The sequence below is a fragment of the Henckelia pumila genome, chromosome 4, assembly GCF_033568475.1.
Source record: "Henckelia pumila isolate YLH828 chromosome 4, ASM3356847v2, whole genome shotgun sequence".
Lineage (NCBI taxonomy): Eukaryota > Viridiplantae > Streptophyta > Magnoliopsida > Lamiales > Gesneriaceae > Henckelia > Henckelia pumila.
This window is the reverse complement of record NC_133123.1, coordinates 1,202,003-1,222,880: the sequence shown is the minus strand read 5'-3', so window position 1 is coordinate 1,222,880 and position 20,878 is coordinate 1,202,003. Positions and strand designations below refer to the sequence as shown.

Genomic DNA, 20,878 nt, shown 5'->3' with positions numbered 1-20,878 from the left:
AGTATCTCAATTTTCCCCACCTCAATTATGATTTATTTTTTTTCTTTTTAATTTAACTATTTTTTTTTTCTCCTCGATTGTTGTATTTAATATATAATACAATCACTTTAATATATTAAAATTACTTTAATTGACTGTTTTAATTAAAATATAATTTTATTATAAAAACAAACGACTACGAGTTTCCGCGTTATAAAAAAGATATTAAGATTAAGTGAAACACGCATCCAAATAAAAATTTCATGCAGTGGGAAAGCCCAAAAAAAAAGAAGAAAAAAATGGTGTTATGCTCGATTAATTAAGAAAACAAAAGAACTCACAGAGGACCTATAGCACGGCTCCGCGGAGACCACAAGCGAAAAAGCCGCAATATTTGGATCAAAGAAATAAGAAGATGCGAACACCCAATATTTTACAGGGAACATATATTCATGCGAAGACGAGAGAAAATTGAATAAGTTTTATTCAAATACTTAAAACCACATATTGCCTGTAGTAAAGATATAATACGAAGGTTACATGTATCATTACTAGCATAAAATAGAATATATAGTTCCATCGTGATCGCCAACACGAAAATGTGTGTTCAAAGTGCTTTTATATAGTAAAAACCAACAATCAAATGAACAAATAAGCACATTAAATCGTCACACAGTGTATAAATAATAAGAGTTTATAAAGAATATGTATACTTATACCACAGTATTGGAGGAAGCTAAAATTTTAGCTCATGTATCTTCCTGACAGAGTCTCCCTATTTTTCTGTCTATATGTTGATATCACCAAACACCATAGCCAAGAAATGACGCGGTCTGATAAATCATATGCATAAATATTGCCTCAACTCTCTAAAACTGTCGCCGAATTGTGTTCGTTCTTGAACACAGTGTGTGTGATCAGTGATGAGATTCGGTTTCGATTTCTTGAGCTAGTTCTCTTGTGAGCTTATCAGCACGTTCATCATGGCCACCAGCAAATGAATAAACTCTGAAAGCAAATTGGAATGCTCTCCAAAGCATTTTCGTGGAACCTTTCCTTTTCGCTTCGTTTTCATTTCCTTTATCATCCGCATTTCTCTTCTCCTGCATTTGAATCCCATTTCATTGTGTTAGGATAAAAAAAAAAAAAAACACGAGGCACCATCTGAATAATTAGTTGATATATGAGCTACCTTAAGAGCCAGTTCCATGCAGCTTGAAGAAACATCGACCATTAGTTCTTTGATATGTATAATGATGTGGAAATCAAAGTTGATCTTGTGAGCCTGGAATTTCTTGGATTCTTCGTCTTTAGTACGCTCCAGGGCATCCATTTCACCCTTCATCTGGATGCCATTAAGTATGTACTCGATGAGCGAAACGAACAGGGATTTTTGCAAATATAGTAAAAAGAATATGGATTCGTTCTGTTACAAATGATAAGGCTCACCTTGTTGAAGTAACTCTCAGCCTTGTCCAGGAGTTGGCCAACAGGTGACACTATTGGCCAGTTTTTCAAAGTACTGGCAACAGAATCTAACTTTGAGTAGAGAGCTGCTGCCATTCTCAAAGCTTCCAATTTCTTTGAAGGGAACTCTTCAAATCTTGCTAGAACCTACATGATTTTGCAAATTTATGGGATATGAATGTCGAACAACGATTTTTTTATTGTGAAAATAAATGAGTATGTGTAAACCTGAGTTTCATCGGTGAGTTTCTCAAGATGAGATTCTACATATTTGTGGAATTTCAGGAGCTCGGTCATGTCTGATGTCTGGAAAGAATTGATTGCTAATTTTACCTCCTTGATTGTTTTCTCATAGTTCTTGACATCTTCTTCAATTTGTTGGAAGTATGCTGACCTGATTATACGTTTACACAAGAAATGGGAAAAAAATTTCAAGTCTTTGAACCACAAAAGGTGTGTCATGAATTCAAAGAATTAATGATTTGGTGTCGTAAATGGATGAGAACAGAGGATTATATTTATACCTCTTTGTTATTTCTGCCAAAGCATCAGCCATTCCTTGCTTTCCACCAGAGGCTGCTCCAACTTTACCCCTTCTCCCTGATGATTTACCATCTAAACTCGATCCTTCTACTTTTCCCTTGAGAAGCCGATAAAGATTGCCCATCTGGGATGATCTCTTCAGTTTTGTCACAGCTTTCTTGGGACGGAGGTTTTTCGCGCCAGCAAGCCCTGGAGGGGGTGGGGGAGCAGCCGCATTTGCCATGTGCATTCCAGGTGGTGGGGGTGGAACTGGCCCCTTTGATCCACCCATAGGTGGGGGAGGGGGCGGTGGTGTTCCAGTCCTCACTGCCATTGGCGGGGGAGGGGGTGGTGGTGCTCCAGTCCTTATTGCCGAGGGTGGAGGAGGAGGTGGTGGTGGTGGTAGTGGCTGTGATGTTTTAGTGGAAAACAATGGAGGTGGAGGCGGCGGAACCGGTGCAGGCACAAAGTGTGTTGATGGCTGGGCTGATGGTACTACTGGTGGTAGTGGTGGTGGTGGTGCAGGCACGGATAATGCTTGCGGAGGCAGTACTGTCACTGGTATTGCTTCAATTCGAGCCTGTGGCACTGGTATTTGAAATTTTACCTCATCGCTCGGCAATGATGTAGGTTGAATGCATGCTACAGGCGTGACGAATTCTGTTACACTTGATCGCAACTTTGGAAGCGATGGCGGAGGCAGGATCACATCCATTTTTCGCTCTACTGGCACATCATGAGTGACATGTGCTTTAGTATCCGGGATACCAATCCAATTTCTGCCCTTATCCTCTATTATCCCAACCAAACCAGTTCTCGTGATCTTTGGCACTTCAGTTTTTATATCATCTTCTGGCTCAACTTCATCAATCTTGTCTATAACGTCTATCATCTCATAATCTTGGTCACTCTCATTGATACCACCTGTTTCCTTCACTTCAGAACTCTTCTTTTCTTCAAACACAGGCTGTTGTTCTCTCTCTGCCTTTTGGGTTTGGATATGATAATTAGGATCTTGTACGACAGCGTGAGGGAACATTTGAAACGAAAGGCGTTTAATATCAATGGGGTTCAGTTTCTCAATAGCTTGAACCCTGAGTGGCAAGAGTAGAGGTGGAGCATAAGACCCTGTTTTCCCTCCTTTCGTCGACGATTTCCATGCTTCGGGAAGGACTGAAGTTGGGGTTTCTGGAGAACCAGAAAGAGAATTCTTGTTATCTGTACATGATCCAAACGGAGACTTTCCATAGGCTCGGCTTGCTGGAGGACTGCATTGCTCCATGTCTTCATCTTCCTCACTTTCGTCGAACAACCGTTCCCTTGCTAGCTTTATTGCGTCCTCCAGCATCAGCAGAGCTGATTTTAAAGCTCAACATGTCAAAAACATTACATTTAATATCTGAACTTGTTTGGGACAACATAAAATGCATACCGATTTGCTCCAATTCAACGTGTCCCAGTTTCACATTCGAGTCATATTTACATTTGACCATCCACTCGTCTGTTGTCCACAGGGCTCCCAGTGATTTCATAGCATCACAGAAGAGTTTAAGAGCCTGTTTTGATGAGATCAATATTCGAAAATTATATGGTACCCGATATATATAAAATTATTGCCCTTCAGTGTCTAAATACGTACTATTGACAACATGAGCTAACCTTATGCATTGATGCACCTTCGATTTTTGAAATTGGTAGGTCAGGTTTGATTCCAGGATGAAGTTTAAAGATATCATTCAGGGTCAATATCAGCAGCTGTTAAAACGAGTATATAAGATCATTTACCAAGAAAGGAAAAAAAAACTCTTAACAATTTAGAATTTGAGGTACCTCAGTTACGGTGGCGGATCCGCTACAAGGAGCGAAATCGAGCAAGTCTCTAAAAGTGGAAATCTTGTTCTTGAGATCCGTCATTGTTACAAAGTTACCTGCCACCCCGTGTGAATTGCTGATTTTCGAACCTTTTAGGCCTTTTGTATTCTTTGATGCATCAAAGATTTTAGTGTGCTCCGGTTGTGATTTCCCCTGCCATTTACGAAATAATGTCAATATCTTTTTGGCTTTTCTCATATCTCTCTCTCTCTCTCACATTTTTATGGTCAAGAAGACGTTCAAATTCATTAAAAATGAATCGTGAAAACAAACATGCGTACCTCAAATCCAGAAGCCTTCTTACGTAAAAAGAAAGGTGCCACCCCACAAAATGCCCTCGTCGCCATGGCCAACTGTACAAAACTTTTATAGAGTCCTCAATAAAAAAACAATTTACCTGGTATATTTTAATGACGATGATTATTATTATTATCAAACCACTCAAATCAACATAATCTGTCAATTTCCGAGCATATACACAAAATATAAACAAGAAATACACAAGAGGTGTTATTTTGTTGGAGACCATTCAAATTTCAATATTCTAAAATTAATAATTATGTATAACGTGCATCCCAGTTGTTGTTGATTTCGTCTCTTAAAGGTTCCTCAAAGGACAACTTCTGCTTCTCCCCTTGTTTCCAAAAGAGGGAGAGAGTGAGAGTCGAATTGGGTGAGAAGAGGATTCTCGATTATTTTAGGACAAAACCGCGTGATGCCGTTTTCTACGGGGATTCGATCGTCTCTTAATTAATCGGTCAAAATTCACGAGGTGACAAGCAACAAATCAATCCCATTAAAAGGGGAGCATTAGCGACTCTAATTAATCCTCCAATATATATTGATTGCAACCACCATCGCCATATTGGTTCAGTAGAGATGCATGGTTAATGAAGCATCCATGCAAATAATAAACCATCGCAAAGGGCTTGTCTAGAGTGGATTAACGTAGTTTACAAGCTATTACGTTATATCAAAAGTTTACTTAGTGCGTACCAAAAGGTAGCGGCCGCGAATTCTCACGTCAAATAAAAAATAAATCATCAATACATGAGACTAACTAGCTAACAATATCATCATTCAAATGTCTTTAATTTAATTTTAATTTAGTTGTTTGTGATTGAGAGGTATACTTTAAATTTTGTCAATAGAAAAGTTTAGGCATGTGATTTCATGTTTAAATACTCTCAATATTTTTTTTAAGTACAAAAATAACTGTTTGGAAGCCTCGAACAAGTATCAAATTTAGGTTGCATATATAATATAATGATAATTAGTAACAATGATGTATTTTTTAAACTTTGCAATATGCACACGTAATGTTACGTGGTCGTAGATACTAAAAATAGAGACACGGCTCTTGATATTCCCAGGCGGCGATCTGAAAAGTGTCAAATTTCCATATATATTCCTTGAGCGATTTTTTTTGGAAATTGGCTGGAATTGTTTTCTGAAGCACTTTCAAACCAATTTCTAGTGGCTTTACTTGTTTTCCCGACAAATACCATTTCCCCACATTTTTCTTCATGGCCAAATTAACAACACAAGTACGAATTGTAGTTGCAACAATTTATGAGTTGATTAAGGGAGTGTTTGCAATCACTAAAAAAAAGTGATTGTTAGTTTTTGGCTTAAAAAAATCATTTTTGTGTGTTTCTTAAACCTAGATTATGTGTTAGCTTATGTTTAACTTAATTGAAATCCAAAAGCTAGTCATGTGGTGATTATGATTCTCCAAAAGTGATTCTAATAAGAAAGTCATTGTTAAAATCACTTTAATAACTTATTTATCAAACACTACCCAACTTTGATTTTTAGATTTTTACATATTTTTTCAAACACTACCAATTTTTGATTTTTCTTAACTTTTTTATAATCTATAAATTACTGATCACTTTTACAAAAACACAATCTATTGCAAACACTCACTAATAATATTCAACCTCACATAAAGCTGTCTTTATATAACAATAGCTGAAAGCGATATTAAATTCGAAGCATTAATTTTTATAATTAATTATAAGTTTAGGGTGTTGCCGTGAAAATGTGATGTAAAGACGGGAGAGAAATCAACCAACCATCCACAATCGGGATTTCATACTCGCTGAATCTCCCACTCCCATTTTTGTTTTAAAAAATAAGAATATCGGAATGAATACTGTACGTATTAATTATATTAATTAAATAACATGTTGGACTGTTTCTAGTTTGAAAGAAATCAGTTTCAACACAAATTTGAATGAAAGAAAAACAAAGATATATATGAGTAGTAAATTATAGTTGATTTAGAATGTTCTCCGAGTCATTCGTTCTCTTTTACCTGAAACGAAATAAATAATTCACACATATATGATATATTGATCATAGGCCTTACGTACAAAAATAAAAAGTTTGCTCGTAAACTTTTATTTAATAATCAATTTCTTAATTTTTATGAAAATACATACAAGCACATATATATACATATATATGTAGTTTTGTAGTTTTAATTTGTGCATATATGAAGGGTAACTTAGGCATTCACTTGCTTTTCTTTTTAAAATAATTTAAGATGCATGTTCGCACGAACATCTAAAAAAATAACAAGTTGTGCTGGCGCTCGAATGTGCATGATAATTCGCCTGGGTGCAACTGACAGCTTTATGTTTTTTTTAAAAAGAACATCTTATATGAACCGATAAAATTATGGATGCATGTGATATTCCACAAAATATTCACCTAAACATCTTAATTTTTTTTAATGTAAAAAGTTGCAATTGGGCGCATAACATGTATGGTAACAAAAGTATATATATATAATATATATATATATATATATATATATATATATATATAGTATATATATATATATATATATATATATATATATATTTCTTTTATGGTGCCCAACAACTATGCCCAACTCCGTGCCCACCATGTAAGTCAACTCACCAATTGTGCTTGTCAACTCACCTATTATACATGGTGTGCACGAAGTTGGGCATAGTTGTTGGGCACCATAAAAGAACTCATATATATATATATATATATATATATATATATATATTACATGTTAGATATGTGTGTGTGGGTGACATAAAATATCTAACATGTAATATATATATATAGTTTCTTTCAAGTGCCCATCTATCATGCTCACTATCATGCCCACCAATGACATGGCACTATTCAATTGGATGTGATAAATTGTAGGTCCAATAGAATAGTGTCACATCATTGGTGGGCATGATAGTAAGTATGATAGATGGACATTTGAAAGAAACTATATAATAATACGTGTGTGTGGGTGACATAAAATATCTAATTAACATGTAATAAATGCTAAGATTTAGCATTTAGTTGTCACCCAAGTTATAGGGTAATAAAAGTATAAAACTATTTATTCAAAAAAAAAGTATAAAACTATATATATATATATAATATATTTGGACATAAATTATCTAACGTAATAAATTCTACTGTACACGTAACACGGGTATGGCTATATATAATGACACATCATTTGACAACCTCTAGCTAGCTCCAGCTATTAAATAGTCCTAAAAAAATAAAGAAAAGGAAACTATAAATTATCTAACACATAATAAAGACCGTTTGTTAGTATAGTTATTACGTGACCAAGAAAGTCATGTGGGTGCGAAGTATTATTTTGTGCGAGACGGATGGGTTCTATTTCTCATTTGGGGAAATAAATCAATAATATCATATTAGTTGATCAAAAGAATGTGTCTCTACATGAACATAGAGATAATATATAATGTATTTTCTATGTCTAAATACACACACATATATATATATTGAAAATATTTTTTTATTTCATTAACTTGTTCATTTTTTGGTTTTAGTCTATTAATTTTTCAAAATTTTATTTTGATACACTAACTTTTAGTTTTCGGGTATTTTGGTTCAACTGTTGATGTGACACCGAAAAATAATGATGTGGCATCAAAAAATGATGACATGGCACCAAAAAAATGCCTATGTGTCTAGCTGTCACGTCATCGTTGGATCAAAATCACTGAAAATTAAAAGTTAGTGTACCAAAACCAAAATTTGAAAAGTTAATAGATTAAAACCAAAAAATAGACAACTTATTGGACCAAAAAAAGCATTTTCCTTTTTTATATATATTTATAAATATATCTATATTTGCACCTTAGTGGTCTCTTTGGTATGAGCTCATTTTAATTTTTATTTTTCAAAAAACAAAATCCCACAAAATTATCAAATTGAAAGAAAAGTTAAAATCAAATACTTGAAAAAAATAAATTTATATTATATGGACAGAACATAATATTTGTATATAAAGTTACACACGCATTGCGTGTGCGGTGCGACTAGTATATATTAAGACACAATATGTTTTTAATTCGAATACCGTATAACATATATATGTTTTAAACTTTTGATTCAAATACCGTATAATACATGTCTTAATTCAAATTCCGTATACGGCCATTGAAGATGCATGTATATCAGTTCAAAACATATATATACTAAGTACACAGAAATGCAAAACACGCACGAACACTGGTACGTAATATATTAGCTAGAGTGATGTATATTGTAGGGATGAAAAAACCGAAAAGAATATCATAGATGATTAATCTATACGTAGGTGACGCTTAAAAATTACTTTTATCAATTACTCATGAGGAGAGAGTTTATATTTATTATATATGTACGTAATATTATATATATATATATATATATATGGTATTAAAATGAGATTAAATAAGCTCGTCCAAAAAAAGAAAGGATTAAAAAAAAGACAAAGTGAGCGTGTTTGAAGGATTACAAGGATATGGACCTGAAGATATGAAATGAAAGGCCTGTGGAGTCAATCTTTTATTCAACTCTCTTACTCTTCCTAGCTCCATGCTTGTCAAAAGAAATGCCCCGTGGTTTTCTTGCGGTCCAACATTCTGATTAGTACACAGCGAAATTCTTTCCCATTCAAAATCATGAAACCCTAGACCTTTCTGAAACCCATTATAAATAACCTTAATTAATTCCCTTTCAGCGTTAAAAACAAATTTCATTAATAATTATATTGAACAAAAGCTAGCTAGCGACTTACAATTCGGGAATATATAAAAATTACTACCAACTTATTTTTTGGGCAATGCAGCGTCCTTCAGCCGTCAGGATCATGAACAACATTTCCCGCCACATTCTTGGCGAGTTCCGCCGAAGAGCTCATGAGCCTTCTCTCCCGTGCAATGTTTTCATTAATCACCGTGGGGTCGACACGAAGAGGAACGTGGCGGGGCTGTTGTACCACCACCTCCACCGCCTAGGGCTCCGCCCGTTCTTGGATAGCAAGAGCATGAAGCCGGGGGACAAGCTTTTCGACAAGATCGACGCGGCCATTCGTGAATGCAAGGTTGGTGTGGCCGTCTTCTCTCCCATGTACTGCGACTCCTACTTTTGTTTGCATGAGCTGAGCCTCATGATGGAGTCTAGGAAAAGGGTCATCCCCATATTTTGTGACATAAAACCCTCGGATCTTCGTGTCAAGAACGACGGTTCTTGCCCCGCTCACGAGCTCGACAAGTTCAGACGGGCACTCGAAGAGGCAAAATACACCGTCGGGGTAACCTTTGACACATCAAAAGGGTACGTACGTACACGTACAAGACATATTTGTATATATAACTGTCGGGCTCTGGAATTAGAAAAATGTTTTACATTGTACATGTATCATGAGTACTCCTCGAATTATGTCTCTGATATGCTTCAATATAATGAACATTTTGTGACATAACATTACATATTATATGTGTAAATGAATCAGGGATTGGCCGGAATTTCTTGCAAGCGCGACGGATGCGGTGGTCAAGAATTTGATTGAAGTAGAAGAAGAGAGCATAATTAGGAAGAACAACAACCTTCATCGTTCTCCTGATGAAGAAAGCAATATTAATTCCACAGGATACAATGCGAAAGTGGCCAACCAACCAGCATAAGCTTGGAATATTTTTACGAGAAGGAAATAAACGAGCGCAAGCAGCTCCGCCAATAACAGTTTTTTGTATAATTCATTCATTCATTGGTTGTTGATTAATGATTATATTCCCCAAGCTAAGCTAGCTAGTGGTAGTTTATTCACAAATAGATTTCTTTGGACTATCTCAAGCTAAGCAGTATGTTATACATGCAGTTTGCTACCTGATACATTAATTCAATTAAATTCTAAATAATATTTATTAATTTATTTGTAATTCATATATATATGGCTTGAAATATATATATATTTATATATTCAGAATGAGTTCTATATATCTGGTTTCATTAATTAAGTAAATGGACCGTACTTGTGTGTACGTACCTCTCGGTTGGATTTCCAGAGAAGAAATGCTAGCTTTTATAAACATGGGATCGCATAGTATGTTTCCATGCAATTTTGCCATTCTTTTTGGTACACCGTACATATATTTTTTAGTAAAATATTACATGTACATAATGAATTACACGTTGATTTACATGCTATACATGAAATTACAAAATTATCCGTCCACTTTATTTGAAAAAACTCTTCCCAACAATGATGTTTTACTCATTTAGATGATTTCATTATTTAAATTTTAGTTTACGTTGTTAATAATAATTTAATTTAAGTTTATGCTGTTAATAATATAATAATACTTTAAAAAATATAATAATAATTAAGGTAAGAATACCGCATGTGCATGGGGTGACTTTGAGGTAATTTTATTTTGTGAAGTGAATTAGATTCTTCTGAATTAATTCGGGTTAATTCGAAGTACTCTTTGAACGATTGATTATTTTTATAAGGCCAGGACTAAGGAGATTGAAGTTGAAGTTTATACTAATTAAGACGTGCATAGGCTAAAAAAGTGAATTTTTTTATGTACAAATCCATTATCTAAATTTAAGGGCATATATAAATGGAAATTCAATTACATTCCAATTGTTTCCATATGTCATAATTGCCTAATTAATGTACCTCAAAAAAAAAAAAAATTTGCCTGATGAATTTACTTCTCCATGAGAAAGTTATCATAAAATAATGCGCCTATTTTTATAATGTGAAGTTTGAAATCGAGTTGATACCATTGCATTACGAAACAATGATAATTAATTACGAAACAATGATAATTAATAACAATTATATATATATATATATATATTAAACTCGATTATATATATATATACATATATTTATATATAAGTTTATTTTTGGCGTCATATAATCATCGTGCCTTGTATTGATTCTTTACAGAATAAAATTTTCCATTATTTTATTGTCGTGTTCAGAGCCATGTTTTCAAAATCGAACCGGCCCAACCGATTTTAACCGGTTCTTGACTGGTTCTGAGCAGTTTAACCGTTAAAACGATTTTCGAAAGTGTTTCGGAGCACACCAACCGAGAACCTGTCAATGGTGTGCTCCGGAACAATTTAGAAAATCGTTTTAACGGTTGAACTGTTCAGCACCAGTCAAGAACTAGTCAATACCGGTCGAACAAGTCAAAAACCGGTCCCAAGAACCGGTTCAACCGGTTTTTCGATTTTTTTTTGAAAAATTATTTTTTAAAATTTTAAAACTTTAATTTAATATTTTATTATATTTATACATGATGATTTGAAATTTGTACTTCGTTAAAAATATTATTTTGATATAATTAGAGTTTTTTTTAATTAATTAATTAATTTTTTAAAACATATATAACTATAATTAATATTTTGAATATATTTATATAGTAATTTATTTTTCAAACTATTTGTATATTTATGTACATCTTTTAGGTTTTTAAAATTTAAAATATATTATTAATTATATTATATTATATAAACGGTTTTTCAGTCCAACCGTTCGGTTCAAACAGTTCGACCGGTTGGATCATTTTTTCGAGATAGACCGATTCGGGGATAAAGCCCATTTTCGTCCCTCTTGTTTGTGACTTATCCTCAAATAGTCCCTCGAGTTTTCGGGCCGCCAAAATAGTCCCTCGTGTTTCATTTTTTTCCGCCTTTGGTCCTTCTCGTTATTTGCACGTTAAAATTAACGGTGAAAAAAGCCCACATCTCTATTTATCGGGTATTTATCGGGTTGCAGCTGATTTCTCTGTCATTTCCTCCAATTTAGAACCCTTCATCACGTCTTTCCCCAAATCAAAACCCTAGAACACATAACGCAAATTTCAAGCGCCCAAGGTTGAAGCACACGAAGGTAATTTCTGGTAGCCACCACACGCATGACAAGAAAAGCTTCATTCGATGGTAAAATATCAGTTGTATTTTTTTTTATGATTTTTGTGTAATCTTTAGCACACGCAAATAGTGAGCAAGCTCAAGAACAGATAAATGCTTGTTGTATTCTGAGAATTTAGAAGCAAAAACACCTCAAAAAGAACAGAAAATGGGATTTTTTTTTGTTCCAAGACACAACTGAAAAAATCAAATTAATTTTTGCATTATAGTTTCTTTGTTTATTTTGGTATCTTATGTGATTGTATAATTTTCTTCGATTCTTGGAAAGAAATACAAGTGATTTTTATAACAAAAATACATGTTGATTCTTAGAACAAGACTACGTGCTTTGTACTTTATTAATGACCCGAGCTTAAATTTTGCTATTAATATTTTCCCTATGCAGACTAAAATATATGTTGTTTTTGTTGGACGAAACCTGGTGTTTACGAGAGCTAGAATGAAGCACATGAGCAAGTTAATAAAGTTAGTGGCGCTTCTCAGAAATCCTACTATAGTAGACGAGAAGCTGTGGAAGCATTTGATGCATTTCTGGATAAACAGATTGGCTCTTGTACCAATAAATGAGAAGAAATGTTCAAGTTCTACTTCGAAGCACGAGAAAAAGTAGCTCAGCTAAGAATTGCTGGAGTGGAATTAGAGCAAGAGAATCGCAGGCATGCTTCCAGAATTTCAGAGATAACTAAAAAGATGCAATAACTTTCGAAATCCTTGTAGTTTATTTATTTATGATGATTAAGGTATTTGTATGGTTGTGTTGACGTACTATTGACATGCTACTTGGTTATTTTATTTATGAATCTATCCTGATCACATGATATTTAACAAGTTTAATGGTGTAAAGGTGAATCATGTTTTCAGGGCTGCAATGTATTGAAATTTTATTAGTCTTTTTGTTATTGGTATAAATTTAAAATGTTGATTAATGTGTATTTGGTTATTTAGTAATGGTAAAAAAAAATTTTCGTATAAGTAAGCAATTAAAATGGACTGGTAAGTGGTGAAATAAAATCTATCAGTGATATAAGTGCAAAAAAATTATAACTTGTATGGAAAAATGGAAAGAACATGATCATACATTGACAGAAAATTGATCCAAATAAATTTTTAAATAAAATGAAATCCAAGTTTTGACAAAAAAGTATTAGTCTCAAGATCATACATTCACTAATGCAAACATCTTCACACATGAAGTAAACTAAAATACAATATTTGGCAAAAAAAAAAAAGGACTAGTCCCACAGTAAAGACCCTCTTCATAACCCATCATCGTGGAATTATGTCACTGTTTGTTTTTAGATGATGAAGCTGATGATGCGACAGTTTTCTCCTTTGTCATAGGCCGTAATGATAGAGATCCACTTGAATCTGTTGGTGGTTTCTTCTTTTTATCATCCAATGAAGCTCTTAAATGAGAGCTTGTCACAAAATTCTTTCCATCTTTCACAATGAAATTTTTCTTCGCGATTGGATTCACCTTACACACGAATGAAGGTTACAAAAAAAATTAAATATATGCAATGACAATGCAAGAAATCAGTGGTCTAAATGAAGAGTGTATTCCAGCATCAACACAATCTCATAATATGTATTCCGGCATCATCACAAGATATACCATGGTTAAACCAAAGGAATAAATGAAATAAATTTACATTCTCAAGAAAACCTTCAACAGATGGCATAAGAAGACTTTGAGGTCATATTTCTTTCAACAACATAAACAGGAGATGGAAAACTGAACAATAATGTACAATTCAACAATGTAGGGCATGAATTATAAAAAAATACGACATCAAAATCAGTTCATAAGTTGGATATGATACGAGAGTGGAAAATGCAAATTTGAGCAGTCTTTGGCAATAAACATAAAAAACTATCCAAATCAAAAGAACACATTAAAAAACAAATGACAAAAACTGCAATTTTACTAAAGCATGGCATTGACCCTTACATAAAATTTTTGGTAGTATGCTAAGTTCCTTTGCAAATTACAATCCAAGTAGACATTCATTAACCATTCTTTCACACACAAACACTTGCAAAATTAGAAGACACAAACAGTGCGAAAAGTAATCAATTCGAGACATGTGCTTAAATCAAATGAAAATACACAGCAATACAAAGCAAATCAAATCAAGAAGCTCTATCCCAAACACTGTTACAATTTATGTCCAAACACTATCATCAACTACATCATAAATATATCTCAAACAATATCATCAAATAATTCTCACAATGAATATGGTGCAGTTTCTGTCCAAACACTTACATTACTTGATCAGTTTATATCATAGAACAACATGCTGTCTAGCATTAGAAAAATATGGAATTTCATAGTGGTTGTAGACACGTATAGAATCCACCAGTAAATCAGGGAGCGAAAGGTCGAATTCTTAGAGGCAAACGAAGCACAGATTATGCAGTTTAAACTTTAACACCAAGAACTTGAGGTCAATTCACCTAAAGATTAGCAGAGATACTACAGGATCACACATAATATCTATAATTATTCAAAGGTCATAATTCATATAATGACTAATTGAAACCACAAGAAACATTTGAGAATTTGAAGAATAGCATGATTCTACTTTGAACACTTCATGGAGACATTCAAGCCATCAATGTTAACAGAGATAGCTATAGCTATGGTTTCCTTACATTTCCTTGTTTCAGCAGAAGAGTCGAGCATCAGAAACGTGCAGATCTTTGACTACAATAATATGGTAAATAACATGTAGAGATGACAGGTTTAGATCTGAAATTTCATTATCAGACCTATCTATACCACATACCAACATTAGATAAATTGCTCCTCTTGAAAAGAAGTCAAATTATGTGGCTTTTCATCCTCGAAAACATGTAAACGCGAATCTAGAGATAGATGAAGGCAAGCATTTACCTTACACGAGATCTGGATTTCAAAGAGATGACCTTATCTTTCCACCCAACCGGAAAAAATGACGGTGCAAAACTTGAAGAAGAGCGTAGTATCAAGATGTGGGCGTCGAATTTGAATTTGTGTTATGTGTTCTAGGGTTTGGATTTGGGGAAAATGTGAAGAAGAGTTTCAATTTGGGGGAAATAACAGAGAAATGGAGACGTGAGCTTTTTTCCCGTCAAATTTTAACGTGCAGATAACGGGAGGGACCAAATGCGGGAAAAAATGAAACACGAGGGACTATTTTGGCGGCCCGAAAATTCAAGGGATTATTTGAGAATAAGTTACAAACAAAAGGGACGAAAATGGGCTTTATCCCGACCGATTCGATTATGAAAGCCTTGGTTGACAGAATCAAACTGGGTCTCTTAGTAGTTAATTTGTCCAATACTTTTTTACAATTTAAGAGCCCAGAAACAATTTTGGGGCCAATTTACAAAATATATGTTCAGGCCCAGGGAATTCTACTAAGTAGCCCACTTATTAGAGAATTGGTGAGAGCATAGAGTTTATATTATTTTTGAAAGTTCTTTTCTTTTTGTTTTTTCAACAATTAGGGAGGGGGTTTGACAAGTCTTCAATTTGTGTTGTACGAATTTTTGTCTAATTTTCGATCCTCGATAATTTCTTGCGTCTCTTTATTAGGACCGGTATTTTTATAATACAGTATTTATTCGGTTTATGTGGTCGGATAATGTCTTGTATGATATATAGCATATGGTCATTAACATAACATTTATTTATCCTGAAATTAATTTATTTATCCTGAAATTAATTTATTGTGATGTGGGCCCAACGAATAATAATAATAATAATAATAATAATAATAATAATAATAATAATAATAATAATAATAATAATAACAATAATAATAATAATAATAATAATAATAATAATAATAATAGAAAGTAGTTTGAACTTATTGGAGCAATTGAGGGCATTAATGATGAGCTAAGGGAGCCAGTTTTTCTTCATGTAAATAGTCCAATTCTTTTATGAATTATGGATACAATCATTGGACAAAATATAGGAAATTAAAGATCATGCTCAAGGTTTAAAAGCCATGAAGTTATAGTAAAGAAACGAGATACAGAAAAATAAATTGATGAAGTTTGAAACCTGGACGAACTCTACACCACAAACTGTGCAAGTGTATACCTTTCAAAACCTTATAATTTGTCATGTTGGATCGCGACGATGGTAAGCCAAAGAATTTTCTTTTTCATAGGGATAATAATTTGATTTTTAAAACTAAGAGAAACTCACATAAATCTCAGTTTCAACCACTTTCCTAATTAAAATTATGTTTCCCATTACAGTAACAAAGAATTTTCTTTAATGGCTTTCCGAACATTGTGGATTAATTGAGGAATATAATCACACTAGTGGTGAGGCTTCACAATCACATAACAAATGCTTCAAAAATGAACAATTCTTTGTATGGCTAAAACGGCGAAAGAGATCACTCTGTTTTTTTCTTCTTTTTAAGCCACTGCTTTCGGTAAATCTCATACTGCAAATTAACGATAATAATATGAATATGCATGAACTTATATTTCCAAGAACTAACTCTCCTCCCATTAATCTCTACAACTCAACCCATACAACATAAATCCAAGTGCAGTTCTTTGGCAATTCTTGAATTTCGAACAGATGAAGCACTTTAGCTTCCTCCACCTCTCGATGACACCCATCGTCAAAATTCAGGGCGTAACTGTAAGGATCATACTGAAATTTGCAGTGCCGATTGTTGCCCCCATTTCTCGAAGTCTTCTTCAATATTGCTTTGGTTCTCCAATACAAGCTTCTGCACTGTCTCGTGCCGCACTTCTTCAACCACGCTAACCTTCTCATAAATCCCATTTTCAAGAAAATCCAAGAACGACTTCCTCTATATCTCAAGAGGGTTCTTCCAAGAATCACATTTAAAGATTGAGAGGAGTTGTGTATCCACAAATCTAAAAAATAAACAAGAAAATGGTGACGCTTTATGCAGAATGTAAAGGTGGGGGGGACACTCAAATACAGACAAACGACACAAAATCGCAATTCCTTTTGGTCTTTTGGAGAAATCTGTTTCGCTCTACTTTCTAGCTGCAGGCTTCTCGCCAGTAATAGTACTAGCTGCTACACTTTCTTTTTCATTGCCTCGGGGGATTCAAATTCCAACAATCCCCACACACAGTGCGTGAGAGAGGAGGGCAGTGGGAAAAGAGCCCACATTTCAGGGTTACATCACCATCAAATTTGTTACTATATATCCATCTTGAGAGCTCCTCCATTCCCCAGCAGTAAATGTGAAAACTCCCAATCGTCCTCTGTTTATCTACATCGCCATTATTTATGTTTTTTTTTGGCTTAGATTTGTGTACGCACCTTTGGATCCACTGCATGCACAGGCCACTATCATGTACCCCTCCTAGTACCAACTTAGGAATATGTTTTCTTGTTTGAATCATTATAACATTGAAAAATTTCAAGTAATATTGTTCCTAATAATATTTGTTTTTCTTTTTTTAAACTTATTATGTGTTGATGCATATGAATAGTTAGTTGTCTTTGATTGATTGAAAAGTACTCTTGTTCTTTTCAAGTTAATAAGACAATATCCAACCTCATGAAACATAGAAAGATATAAAGTATATGGCCCCATACTTTGTTGATATAATGAATCAGTGTTGCGATACATCAAATCAAATAACCCTTTTTGTATAAAACTTGTTTTCCTTCAAATAAAGGTAATACATTCATCCAGAGAAAATTGAAAAAGTGGATTTTTCTGAATCTCTCATTTGTCTTTGAGTGCAAAGCCATTTTATGCCTTCCATATATTCTCCCTTATTTTCTCTCACGTTCCTATCAACTGAAACCACCCACCCTTTTCAGCCTTGGGCCCATCCTCCTCAGTCCTTAGCCTTCTGAAATTTATATTTTCGTTAAATATTATATAATTAATTTATAATTAAAACCCCCTAGATTTAATCCATTTTAAGCGTATTTTTTTTTTTAAAAAAATGTATGTGTTCTGTTTCATGTATCAAGGTCTAAAACTTGGGTCGATACTTGTACCATACAAGAGCCCACTCAATATTTCTGCAATAGTATTGGGCCGGTTCTACCAAAATTACGTTCAGGGCCAACAAATTATATTGAGCCCACTAAGAGGAACTTTTTAGAATTGGTGCTGGTGAGGGCGTACATATTATATTTTAAAGTTTATTGTATGATATTAAAGGGAAGTATATGTTTTTTTAAAAAAAATTATAATACTATTTATTCGGTTAAAATGTGTTGTGATAAACAGTATTTTTTGGCTGAAAAGGTAGATTCGGAAGATCTAAATAATGCACTTTAACAACACAAGATATTATAATAAATGGGACAACTTAGTACGAAACCTATGTTTAGCGCCGAATTAATGTTGGCTCCACAGAAACAAAGTAATGAAATGCGAGATGAAAATAGCATTCATTCTAATTAATAATATCTCATTTGGATTTGCTCCCGGCCCTTTTCAAAGTGGTAACAGCATGAATATGCATATGCATGTGCCAGCAGCCTTGCCTTGCCTTATAGTGTTAATTATTGTTCATTAACTAGTCTTAAACTCTTAATTATATCTAGCACTTATTGCTTATATTATTTATTTATTTTTATCTCTTCTAGGTTAAATATGGAAGGTTAAGTACGTATCACGTAATTCCATCGCACATTACACAGATTACCACGTGCTATACAAGGATTTGACTAATAATGATTAGTATGCGCGCAGTTCATGTTAAAAATCATGGATCTTATACGTAAAAATATGTACAAAATTTATGATAATATCTTAAAAATACGTCGAATTACCACCCAGATAAAGGGTTACAATGACCATATCATATGAAGCTTATTTCTAATTATGCATATGTCAACAAGTTTTCAAATATAAATGCTGAATTAGTTTCCTGTGCTAAAAGACTCATTTTAACCCACGAACTCCACTTGGAAACCCAGAATTCGTAAGATTCGCGATAGATATATATCCCCCACACAGACACTTAGCTTACGGTCATTAAAAGAAGAGAAAGTGATCATAATGAAAGCTGGTCACATCCAATAAAGTGCCAAAGGTACTTTGATTTCACGTGATTTCCTGAATAAGCATGAGCTCAGCAGCCTCAGTATTCCACGTTACAATTTTATTGAAAATAGCCTAAAATTTTTTAGTATTTCAAAATGATTCAAGAAAATGCTGTAAATCTTCTTGTCAATTTAGGTAGTGTTTGCAACCTCTAAAAATAAGTGTTTATGGAGATTTTCTTCACAAATTTATGAAGAGAATCTCCATAAACACTTATTTTTAGAGGTTGCAAACACTACTTTAATTTATTAAGAGAATCTCCATAATCACTTATTTTTAGAGGTTACAAACACTACCTTAATTTCATAATGAAGTAGCCTCACCGGGTGTCGGGAGAGGGAGACATGACATGACACATCACTTAATCAATTTAATATTTTACATTTTTATTTTTTATTAAATATAAATCACTAATTATATATTTTTTTCATTTCGTTTCGAATTGCCCTTAAAATATATCATAATTACTGGATAATGGATGGGTCCTCCGGTCCAACTGATCCGGTTTCACAGTACAAAGTTAGCCCTACAAAATTCTTCTTCTTCTTTGGTTATTATGTAAAAAACACGTGCGAGGCTGCGCCAATACATGCACGTACTGTGTCACTCGGGGGGCAGTTGATAGCTTAATCGACGGTTGAAAGTGGTTTGAAGTAATTGGAGCAATGAAGTCCATTGATTGGAGGAGAAAATAAGACGTCCGTTCGAATATCTGATTTGTTAATCCGTCCGCTTGTATCGTTTGGTAAAAATGATGAGATAAATAATACATATATAAGTAATATATTGTAACAAAAAATAAATAAAAAATGATAATCAATATAGTATTTGATTTGATTGATAGATTATAGTTTATTTGATTTAATAGATTAAATTTTATATAAAAATAGTAAATTACTATTTTTTTCATTTTAACAATAAATAAAATATGAATAATAATATTTATAAGGGGTAATATAGTAATTTAAATTCAATGATTTGATTGATGTAAGATAAATTATTAATGATTTGATTGATGTAAAATTAATAATTAATAGATTAATAAATAATATAAAGAGAAGAACGCAAGATTGGATGAGATAAGTTATACATAGATTAATAATATGTCTAACCAAACGGTGCTTAGGTTATTCTTCACAAATTATTATGAGTCAATGTATTGATAGCATTACACAAACCAAAGGAAAAAAAAAACACACACACACACACACAGATATATATATATATAATTCGTCCCTTTATTTGTGAAATATATTATTAATAACCTTTTGTATATGTCATAGGTATCGAAATATAATGAGAAAATTTTACTTAATGAAACTATATTTTGTACAAAAATTTTCTATACATAATGCTTTTATATTGGATGTATGCCGTGCCAAAAGATAACTAATGTCAATGATTAAGTAAGAATATGTGTCACTCAGAATTGTTTCCTTTCCTCGAAAAGGCCTTATCAATTTCCATCAATTAGGCAATTATGTTTCATTCGTGCTAAATGTTTCTATGCTTTGTAGGGTTCGTATTTTGGACCAATGAAGGGGGCAAAGGTGAACAAATCGAAAAGAGAAAGCAAAAAAAAATTGGAAATTATACGAAGTTTAGAGTGGCAAAGGAACAAGAGGCACGTGTGGATGGTTCTTGGATTAGGATGCCTGTTGGCCCTCTTGTTTTATATATTTCAATGAAATTCACTTAATAATTGAAATTGTAAAACTACTTGTAAGAGGTAAAGA

At 33.4% G+C, this 20,878-nt stretch overlaps 2 protein-coding genes across 3 annotated transcripts; one reads left to right on the top strand and one right to left on the bottom strand.

The window, feature by feature from the left end:
• Window positions 1–590: 590 nt before the first annotated feature.
• LOC140865025 (uncharacterized) lies at window positions 591–4,508 on the bottom strand. 2 transcript variants are annotated; one of them, XM_073269511.1, is made up of 10 exons: window positions 4,343–4,508; window positions 4,122–4,237; window positions 3,799–3,993; window positions 3,628–3,723; window positions 3,401–3,524; window positions 1,971–3,324; window positions 1,675–1,840; window positions 1,429–1,593; window positions 1,172–1,324; window positions 591–1,082 (listed from the first exon to the last, which is right to left on the bottom strand). In XM_073269511.1, the coding sequence occupies exons 2-10, from the start codon at window positions 4,185–4,187 to the stop codon at window positions 897–899; spliced, it is 2,505 nt and encodes an 834-aa protein (XP_073125612.1). In that variant the 5' UTR covers window positions 4,188–4,237; window positions 4,343–4,508; the 3' UTR covers window positions 591–896. The 2 variants fall into 2 exon arrangements, with proteins under 2 accessions (XP_073125612.1, XP_073125613.1); XM_073269512.1 differs by having other exon boundaries at window positions 4,367–4,504.
• Window positions 4,509–8,965: 4,457 nt separating this feature from the next.
• LOC140867747 (probable 2' cyclic ADP-D-ribose synthase BdTIR) lies at window positions 8,966–9,809 on the top strand. The gene is made up of 2 exons (XM_073272794.1): window positions 8,966–9,459; window positions 9,638–9,809. The coding sequence occupies exons 1-2, from the start codon at window positions 8,966–8,968 to the stop codon at window positions 9,807–9,809; spliced, it is 666 nt and encodes a 221-aa protein (XP_073128895.1).
• Window positions 9,810–20,878: the final 11,069 nt, after the last annotated feature.

Excerpts from the sequence above, each read along its gene's own strand:
- LOC140865025 (XM_073269511.1), bottom strand. The coding sequence starts at position 4,187 with ATGGCGACGAGGGCATTTTGTGGGGTGGCACCTTTCTTTTTACGTAAG. Across the intron at positions 3,724-3,798 it reads GATCCGCCACCGTAACTGAG|CTGCTGATATTGACCCTGAA; the intron begins GTACCTCAAATT and ends TCGTTTTAACAG. Across the intron at positions 3,525-3,627 it reads AAGGTGCATCAATGCATAAG|GCTCTTAAACTCTTCTGTGA; the intron begins GTTAGCTCATGT and ends TCATCAAAACAG.
- LOC140867747 (XM_073272794.1), top strand. The coding sequence starts at position 8,966 with ATGCAGCGTCCTTCAGCCGTCAGGATCATGAACAACATTTCCCGCCAC. Across the intron at positions 9,460-9,637 it reads ACCTTTGACACATCAAAAGG|GGATTGGCCGGAATTTCTTG; the intron begins GTACGTACGTAC and ends TAAATGAATCAG.